Source organism: Ricinus communis, chromosome 3 (assembly GCF_019578655.1).
Source record: "Ricinus communis isolate WT05 ecotype wild-type chromosome 3, ASM1957865v1, whole genome shotgun sequence".
NCBI classification, from domain to species: domain Eukaryota; kingdom Viridiplantae; phylum Streptophyta; class Magnoliopsida; order Malpighiales; family Euphorbiaceae; genus Ricinus; species Ricinus communis.
The window spans coordinates 32393159-32403135 of record NC_063258.1 but is presented as its reverse complement, the minus strand read 5'-3'; the positions used below and the strand labels follow the sequence as shown (position 1 = coordinate 32403135).

General features: G+C 37.7%; 1 protein-coding gene and 1 non-coding gene across 2 annotated transcripts; both read right to left on the bottom strand.

Annotated features, from left to right (window-relative positions):
* LOC8274198 (chaperone protein ClpB4, mitochondrial) lies at positions 1-7071 on the bottom strand. Its single transcript, XM_002515394.4, has 10 exons — positions 6639-7071; positions 6068-6286; positions 5730-5967; positions 5187-5382; positions 4441-4495; positions 4001-4151; positions 3451-3759; positions 2375-2640; positions 1353-2282; positions 1-525 (listed from the first exon to the last, which is right to left on the bottom strand). Exons 1-10 carry the CDS (start codon positions 6900-6902, stop codon positions 223-225), a joined length of 2931 nt encoding a protein of 976 aa, XP_002515440.1. The 5' UTR covers positions 6903-7071; the 3' UTR covers positions 1-222.
* A 148-nt stretch (positions 7072-7219) lies between these two features.
* TRNAT-AGU lies at positions 7220-7293 on the bottom strand. The gene has a single exon. It is a non-coding gene; the product is annotated as a tRNA-Thr (tRNA).
* Between the last annotated feature and the right edge of the window lie 2684 nt (positions 7294-9977).

Here is a 9977-nt window from a genome sequence, read left to right as displayed (position 1 = left end):
TTGCCTTAACAAAAACTTTGCAAAAGCTTCCAAATGGAAAGCTGCGACTCTCCGTACAGAAGTTTAGTTAATGATCCTAATCGACCATGTTAGGAGTTGCCCAACATTTGATACAAGAAAGCACATCCTCATCATTGTCACTGCATTATGGTATTCACAAAAAGCCCAAGCAAAGCTTTTATTGGACATACATATTATGTACGTACCACTCCCAAGAAAACATTAGTCATTAGCAACCATGGCTTCCATGGGAGAGCTGTTCTCTAATTTTCTGACTCGCAACCTGTTCTGAGGAGGAAGGTCCGACGATACATCAGCATCAATGGCAATTGAGTCCTCATCCTTGAAGTCTCCCCTCAAGACTCCCATTGCAATTTCATTCTCAACCAACTGCTGTATTACCCGCTTAACTGGCCTTGCTCCAAAATTCGGGTCAAAGCCCAATGTTGCCAACAGATCGATGGCTTCTTTAGTGTAATGAAGATCGATTTTCTTTTGCTTCAGCCTCTCTTTCACTCGGTTCATCTAACAATGAAAAATAACACATTAAATCCTAATCGAAATATCATATGGCATATTCAGTTACTTATCAGTTGAACCGTAGAGGCATCCTACAATGAGCAGTAAGGTATTTATTTAGCACCTAAGGAAGAACCAGACCAAACACTAAATGCAAAAATTAGGTAGCAAATAATTGAACCTTATTCTTTCTTTTACATATCTTGGCAATGAAAAAGTTGCAGAAACAAACACAGAGATGTATGAGCTCCGTTCATCTCTTTACAAACTACAAATGTAATGAACCAAAGAGGAAGAAACACGCAACAAGCAACAAATAAATAAACCGATGCAAACGAACTAAACTTCACAGGAATCAATAATTTGCAGACAAACATGAGAAGGAAATCAACAAGTGTGAACATGAGGACGTTGATAATAAAATGCTAAATCATTATGCTTGAAAGCAAGCAACAGATCAAGAAGTCTAGGCATGGTAAAGGTTTTCTTTCTGGGTAATCTCAAATTCTAGACCTCATCACCTAACAGCATCACTCAACACAGCAACTTAAGAGTGCAATTAGAGACACAGCCAACCACCTTCCTCACCCTCTCTTTTTTCTAGACATAACAAATAGTTCGCAACAGTAGACAAGTTGGAATAAGACTAAATAACTCCAAAGTCTATGCATCTTTCTATTGAACCTTAATCCACAGACCTTAAGTCACTAGGATTCCATCAATGCTATGACAGGTTTATGAATCCATTCATGCACTCATAGCATAGACTTTAGCCAGAAAACATATAAATAAATAATAAAAAAGTAGAAAAGATTCCAAGGGAAGGCTATTACCTGTATCTCAACGATTTTACTTATTTCTTTGGAATCCAAAGGCTGGAAAACAATATATTCATCAATCCGATTCATGAATTCTGGTCGGAAAGTTTTTCTAGCCAGCTCAACTACTTGCCTTTTCATTATATCATAAACAGCTTCCTTGCTGTCTTGTGTACTACGAAGAGTTTCAAGTATAAGATGGGAACCAATGTTTGAAGTCATAATCACTACGCAGTTGGTAAAACTAACAGTCCTCCCTTGAGAATCAGTTATCCTCCCATCATCCAACAATTGTAACAGAATATTGAAGACATCATGATGTGCTTTCTCGATTTCATCAAACAGTACCACGGAATATGGTCTTCGACGAACCACTTCAGTTAGCTGCCCTCCTTCTTCATATCCGACATAACCTGGAGGGGCCCCAACCAAGCGTGAAACAGCATGCTTTTCCATATACTCGCTCATATCTATCCTTACCATAGCATTTTCTGTGTTAAAGAGGTAACCAGCTAAAGCCTTTGCAAGCTCGGTTTTGCCAACACCAGTAGGCCCCATGAACATGAAGCTAGCTATTGGTCGATTTGGGTCTGACAATCCTGCCCTGGAGCGTCGAATTGCATCAGCCACTGATTTTACTGCCATATCTTGACCAACCACTCTCTTGTGGAGCACATCTTCTAGAAAGACTAGCTTCTCCCGCTCCGACTGTTGAAGGTTTGATACAGGTATACCAGTCCATTTGCTTACAATTTCAGCAATATCAAGATCAGTGACCTCTTCTCTAAGCATAGATTTTCCAGACTCCCGAAAGTCAGCAAGGTTTTTCTCAGCCTCTTCTAACTGGCGCTGAAGGGACATTAGAGTTCCATACTTGAGCTCAGCAGCACGATTCAAGTTATAGTCCCGCTCTGCAGCTTCCATCTCTAAGTTGACTCTATCAATCTAGAAGCAACAAAGACAGGTTCGTCGACAAATTTCAGAGAACATACCAGGACAACACGACATCAATACATGCTTAACAAGCCAAATATTACCTCTTCTTTGATTGATCGTATCCTAGTCATGAGAGCCTTCTCACGATCCCATTGTTCATTTAGTTCCTTTTGTTTTTGTTTAAGTTCGTTCAGATCATTTTCAAGCTTGCTTAGCCTCTCTTTGGATGCTTTATCAGTGTCATTTTTCAGAGACAATTTCTCCATCTCTAGCTTTAAAACAGCCCTGTCTATTTCATCCAATTCTGTAGGCTTAGAAGTAATCTCCATTTTTAGCTTTGCAGCAGCTTCATCAACGAGATCAATAGCTGAAAAGGGCTAGCTAATTAGGAACTTCAAAGCAGCACTCAGATTGAAGCAAAATAAATTATGGTTCTTTAATTATCTTTTACCTTTGCTTTGTGTTTTATAGTCATACATGGATAACAAACAATATAAAGTAAATAGTCTAAAAATAATTATTAGAGCTTAAATTTAAAAATGATATAGTTTAACCAGTTATAGATTAAATAATATTTTAACATTTAACTTACATTTTTAAATTTATTAGAAAAGTAACTCAAATTTGTCATCCATTTTCAGCTTTGCAGCAGCTACATCAATGAGATCAATAGCTGAAAAGGGCTAGCTACTTGGGAACTTCAAAGCAGCACTCACATTGAAACAAAATTAAATTATGTTTCTTATATTATGTTTTTACCTTTTTCTTTCCATTCCATAATCACATATGGCTAAAAATATATATTAAATTTACATTTCAAAATTTATTAAAAAATAGATCACGATGCAGGTTTGGTTTGGTTTGGTACGGTTACTGATGTAACATCTGCCTCAATTTGGTTAGCTGTTTCATATTTGAGTCAGGTTCAAAGAGGTCGTTAAGGGGTTCAAGGTCGGATTTTTTTGGTTGAGTGGAAAATCTCCATTTCTAAATGCAATAGTAGAAGTAATATGATTAGTCTTAAAGATGCAAAATTAAGTCCTTAAAAACATATGAATATGATTGCATTTGGTCATAGCTGAATAATTAGTTTCTTCTAGGCATGGCTAAGCGCCTCCAAAGCACAAATCTCATATCATCTATCACGCACAGGATTGAAAATTAGTGTATTATTTACCTTTGTCAGGCAAAAAACGTTCTGTGATGTATCTGTCTGCAAGAATTGCTGCAGAAACAAGGGCACTGTCTGATATTTTAACACCATGATGTAGCTCATAGCGCTCACGCAACCCACGAAGAATGGATATTGTGTCTTCAACGGATGGTTGATCACAAAAAACTTGTTGAAATCTACGCTCAAGTGCTGGATCCTTCTCAATGTATTTTCTGTATTCATTTAATGTAGTTGCTCCTATGCATCGGAGCTCACCTCGGCCAAGCATTGGTTTCAACAAGTTCCCAGCATCCATTGCTCCAGTTGTAGCTCCTAATGATTAACAGCAGTTAACGTCAACAATTTATAAATTTCAGAATTGCTATGATATGGCACTAAATTGCAGATTGGATTCAAGCACTTGTCCATCAACTGAACACTTGAGCACTGCACTCGTATTGGAAGCTTATACAGCCACAATTTCTAATAATTCATTCATGTAATTGTTCATCATTTCATGGATGGGAAACAAGTAATTAACTACGAAAAACAATAAGCTGAAGTTGAACACAACCTGCACCAACAACTGTATGGATCTCATCAATGAATAAAATGATTTGCCCATTCGAAGCAGTCACTTCCTTCAATACAGCTTTTAACCTTTCCTCAAAATCACCACGATACTTGGCTCCAGCAACCAAAGAACCCATGTCTAGGGAGATTAGCTGGTCTTCCAAGAAAAGTTAAAAATTTTAAAACCACAAAACTGAAGTATGAGAGGAAAAAAGGTTTGTGCAAAAATATAGGGGAATCAATAAAAAATATTAATGGCATATCTCAAAAATCTTAATTTACACTAATTCCATGTTAGCAGACAATACAAACATGTTAGGTATCCACTTCAAGATTGAAAGCATTTAGAAATGTAAATTAATGTACTAATCCAGCTTGTATGATCAACTATCTTAAAATCATATTCTGAAGATAAGTACATGACTGATGACAAATACAAACCTTCCGGTTTAGCAATGGTTCTGGCACATCACCGCGCACAATCCTTTGGGCCAAGCTACAAGAAAATACACGATTTTCAGTTAAAAGAGCCCCACAAAAGAAACATGATATTTAGATATAATTCTAGAAGACTCCGCATATCCCAGGACTAGCTCAACATGAAAGGTAATTCTAAATTCAGACACATTCAGTAAGCTAGTGAATCAGTAGCAGCAGGTGCCATCACTAAATTGTAGTAATGAACCTTCTGAATGCCAATAGAATATACTTGGAAATCACTATGATAGATCCCAGTTTCTGCTTAAGTAAATGCACAAAGCTGGTCATATATTTGGACGAAGAATGGAACTTTTGATTTTCAGTTTATTTATAAGTTGATTGCAAATTCTGGACAGATAAAGCATATTAAATGAGAATGAAATGGCCCAGAAACATATTTGTAATCATAAATGATGTTTGTTTTCTTTAAAAGAAATGCTTATTTTGTGTATTCCAGATTGATATAAAAAAGGGGTAAAGTCTCCTTGATTTTTTCTTTTTCATCATTGTTCTTTTAACTCCATTAGGTAGGATCAATCATATGTGTGGTAGTCCTGGTAGAGAACTAGAGATAGTGAGATACCCTTTCATTTAAACGAACCTAGCAAAATCTTTTGCACAGTGTTTGCTGATTATGAAAAATAAGCCGCCAAAAACTTCATGTCAAGGGTCAGGATGCAGTTTAAACTCCTCAATAGTAAACATACCCCTCAGCAATTGCAGTTTTTCCCACACCAGGCTCCCCAATAATAACGGGGTTATTTTTGGTTCTCCTAGACAGTATCTGGATACACCGTCGAATTTCATCATCTCGACCTATAACAGGGTCAAGTTTGCCACGCCTAGCAAGCTCAGTTAAGTCATTCCCATATTTGTCCAATGCCTCGTACTTTCCTTCAGGATCTGTGTACATTGATAGAACAGCAATAATATAGGTCAGATACTAACTAGATTTGTTCTAGAACAAATTTAAATCATTAAAAGAGGGAGGCAGGGCCGGTGCACTGGAGGGAGGAATGGCAGCATACCCCTGGATCAGATATGACATGTCTTTCATACAGCAGAAAGAGCAAGATACACTCTCAAGGAGCCTAAAATATTTAATTTGACACTGAAGGCAACTTCATGCTTTTACACTTTCTATGGTTTTTTTCATATGCTCTTCTGTGCAATTAGTTTTTTTTTGTACATTTTATATTATAATCATAAGATACAGTATCTTAAGCATTAAAAGAAGTATGAATTCATACTTTGATCAATTACTCTTTGGCTTCCACGTACAGCTTGGATAGCATCCTTCAAATCCTTCTCACTGAGTTGGAGGCTCTTTAGTAACTGTTGTCCAAATCTTTTATCCAAATGGAATGATAAAACGAAATGCTCAACTGACACAAAATCATCTCCCATTTCTTTCTTATGCTTTCGAGCATTGTCCAACAAAACACCAAGATATGAACCCATTATAGGGCCACTGGTGTCACCCACCACCTGCGATAAGAAGAAGGACTTATGTATATATACGTGTCTTTGCAAGCGCACAGCATATGTGAGCGCAAATGTATAATGATGCAAGTATAGTGGCAAGCACCTTTGGTTGGTGGGAAATAAAGTCATCAGTAGCCTGCAAAACTGATGTATTGTCAACCCCGGCCTTCGTGAATATTCTCCTAGCCAATCCATCTTTTTGCTCCAAAAGAGATTTCATTAAATGTTCGGTCTCCACCACTTGTTGCTTGCTAGCTCGTGCTGCATCAACAGCACCAACAATTCCCTCCCATGCCATCTCAGTGTACTCCGATGGATTAGCCTAAAATTACAAAACCATAAAATAGGAATACATAAAAAGAAGCATAAAATGTAAACAAATAAAGCCTATTAATCAAATGATGATCGTTTCTGTACTCCAACTACTTTCCACTGAATATTCAAAGAATTCAGTAAGAAAATAATTCTAATTATAATAAATAACTAAGGCACCAACCTATATTTCGAAACAGAAAAAATTATATAATAAAAAATAAGTAAAATCTAGCAGACCTTGAATCAAATAACCGAAAAAAGTTTCTGATAAAAGTTAAATTGATGAATCCAGAAATCACTAAAATCAAACAAATAAGCTCAACTCGAATGAAAATACAAAACTTAATTAAACAAGTTACCTGTGAAGAGGTAGCTGAAGTGGAGAAACGTGGAGAAGAAGAGTGAAAGGCGCGAGTGAATGTGGCTGTGGGGAAAACAACATTGCCGTTGATTGAAGCTCTACTAAAAAATTGAGCATTTGCAGAATTACCAAAGAGGTTATCAGGAAAAGAAGAAGAAGAAGAAGCAGAGGTTGCGCGAGTAGCATGTGACAGAGGTGCTCTTCTTAAAGAAGACGATTTCATGGCTGCAAAAGCAGACTTCGTAAACCTCCTTGATGCCATTCTTCTTGCAATTATATTTACAAAGAGACCACAGACAGACTTCTAATTTTTCTTGTGATTCGAATTATACGGAGAAAGAGAAAGGAGTGTGTGTATGTAAATCGTCATCAAAGCTTGGAGAAGAGGCAAGGGGAATGTTGTAGAAAGCTGTGGAGCTTCCTCCCATTGCTCGTTTAAACCTCAACGCCGTCGTTTTACGTCAGTCAAGTAACAGAAAAATTCACGTCGTTCTATTATATTCAAGGGACTAGGAGTTAAAAATTTTAAAAGAAATAAAAAAGCGACGTCGTATCGACTAGTAAGGAAACTAGGTTAGCTGCTTTCGTTGAGAGTCGAACTCAAGACCTCCCGCTTACTAAACGGGTGCTCTAACCAACTGAGCTACGAAAGCTGTTCGTAATCACATCGAATTGTTTCAACTGTTATACAATAAATAGATGAGCTGAAATCTTTACTGTTTTGAGGTTTCAATTAATGAAGTTTTAGATTTAGATTTTCTCTTATTACTTATAATTCTAAAAAGATTAAGGAAAACTTAAAATATCAGATATTATTTTACATAATTATTTTATAGAGATTATAAGATAAAATTTATAATACTAATAAATATATGTGAGTGAGTAATACACAGTGTATAAATAAACTTTATGCAAGTGGGAAACAATACTTTATTATTATTATTATTATTATTATTATTATTATTATTATTATTATTATTATTATTATCAATGATTGCAGATCATTCTTAATATTTTAACCTTTAAAACTAAAAGTGCAAATAATTAAAAATAACGTGATTCTGTTGAGGATACTGTTGTGCATACATCAGAACCAAAGAAAGTTAGCAATATTTAACAGTCAAAGACTGTTAGTAAGGACCAATAGTATTTGACTGTTGGACAAGGCCTCAGCCCCTCTAATCATCATAGGCCAGAAATGAGGGAAAAGGAGCAACCCTCCTCCCCTAGGAAAGAAGGGTCACTTCTACCTTCCCCTAGCTAAAACAGAACGTTGTAATAGCAATAGGACCGTTGCAAGCTCAACATGTATATAACAGGACTCCTAATCTTCATGTAATCTCAGAATACTTATGTATAGCATCACATATCAATAAATCCAACAACTTACAAACTTTCACATGGTATCAGAGCAGGTTTAATCCTGTCTTCCCTTACCAAAAATCAAACCAACACAGGAATAATTTCTTCTGCCATGTCTCACACAGATATTACAAAACTGACCAACATTGTGTTAAAAGACAACCAAAATTACTTTGAATGGTCGAGATCAGTCTACATTAGCCTCAGTGGCAAAAAAAAATTGGGGTTCATCACAGGGACTCGTAGCAGACCTCAACCAACCAATCCAAGACAACCATCAAAGGAAGAATTGGAGGCAATTGAGGAGTGGCAGACGACAGACCATTTGGTCATGTCGTTGCTCACTAACACAATGGAGCCTCAGATAGCACGTCTGCATATGCTATTAGAATCCTCACAGGCAATATGGAGCAAAGTCAAAGGCCTCTATGGCCATGAGCAAAACTACGCTCACATCTTCAATCTAAAATAGGAATTAGCCAAAATAAAGCAAGGAACACAGTCAAGCACAAGCTACGCAACAGAAATCCTTACCAAATGGAAGGAATTGCAAAGCTACCTTCCACCGACGACTGATCCAGAAGAACTAAGGAAAAGAGCTCAACAAGACCTTGTTTACACATACCTTGGCGGGTTGGACATAAGTTATGAAGCCATCCGTTCACAAATCCTTCTGTCAAGCCAACTCTCTCCAATAGATGCTGTCATAGCCACCATCCAGCAGGAGGAGACCAGATGAGCAACCATGGCTAGATCGAGTGGCGTTGACAGCTCGAAAAACAGAGCTTACCTCGCCAATCCTTCACAGCTTCGAGAGACCAGTCGAGCGAGAGGAGCACCCGCAAGCATCGAGAGGTGTGACCACTGCGGAAGGCAGGGGTATGCTCAAGACCGCTGCTAGCACCTCCATCCCGTCTTGACCAAGTTTCGTGAGAGTGGGAAGGAGCGGAGAAAAAAAGAAGAGGTTCGGCGGCCTTGGGGTCATGAACCCTAGAAATAATGAAATAAGGGAGTCGGGTTGTGAGAGTAACGGGTTGGTGTCTTTTAACCTACATCGACCCGACCCGACCCGACCCGGAAACAGTGAACCGACCCAACCCGGATCATTTGAACCGACCCGAACCGGCTATTACCCGACCCGACCCGAAAATAATGACCCTGATCAGGCTCATTCAGCTCAACATACTCGGTCCGAATCTGACCTTCGCTCGAGTCCTATTGAACAATCTAACTTAGAGACCTAATTGATCAACTTCAGTCAATTGTTCAGCTTCAGCAAACCCGTGGGTCAGGTTCGGTTTCTAAAAATTATATACCATTAAATGCTTCTCAAAATTGGATTATTGACTCCGTAGCCACGGATCATATGACTTGGGATGCAACAAAATTACACAATTTTGTTCCTTCCTATTCTCAACATGTGACTGTTGCCAACGGCAATGAAGCTAAAATTTCTGGCTTTGGATCCTCTCAAATCTTGCATAAAAATATTCCTAATATTCTTTTATTGCCTGAGTTTAAATCTAATCTATTATATGTTGGCAAAATTACTAAGACTTTTAATTGTAATGTTATTTTCTCACCTTCTGAAGTGTTGTTTCAGGATCGCACTACAAGGAAGATGATTGGTGAGGGTCGGTTTGAACATGGCCTGTATTATCTTACCACCCCCCTAACCAGTGTTTTGTCTCGACCAACCCTGTTAGTCAACAAATGTTGCTACATAGACGTTTTGGTCATCCATCCAATAGAGTCTTACATCAGTTATTTTGTTTAAAAATGAACTCTACTTGTTGTGATATTTGCAAATTTGCTAAACACACTAGATTACCTTATCCTGTATCTTTAACTGTCTCTCAAAACATGTTTGACTTAATTCATTCCGACGTTTGGGGACCCGCCCCCGTCACTTCATACAATCATTTTCGTTATTTTGTCACCTTCATCGATGACTACTCTCGTACTACTTGAGTGT

Excerpts from the sequence above, each read along its gene's own strand:
- LOC8274198 (XM_002515394.4), bottom strand. The coding sequence starts at position 6,902 with ATGGCATCAAGGAGGTTTACGAAGTCTGCTTTTGCAGCCATGAAATCG. Across the intron at positions 4,496-5,186 it reads AAAACTGCAATTGCTGAGGG|CTTGGCCCAAAGGATTGTGC; the intron begins GTATGTTTACTA and ends ATTTTCTTGTAG. Across the intron at positions 4,152-4,440 it reads AACCATTGCTAAACCGGAAG|CTAATCTCCCTAGACATGGG; the intron begins GTTTGTATTTGT and ends TTGGAAGACCAG.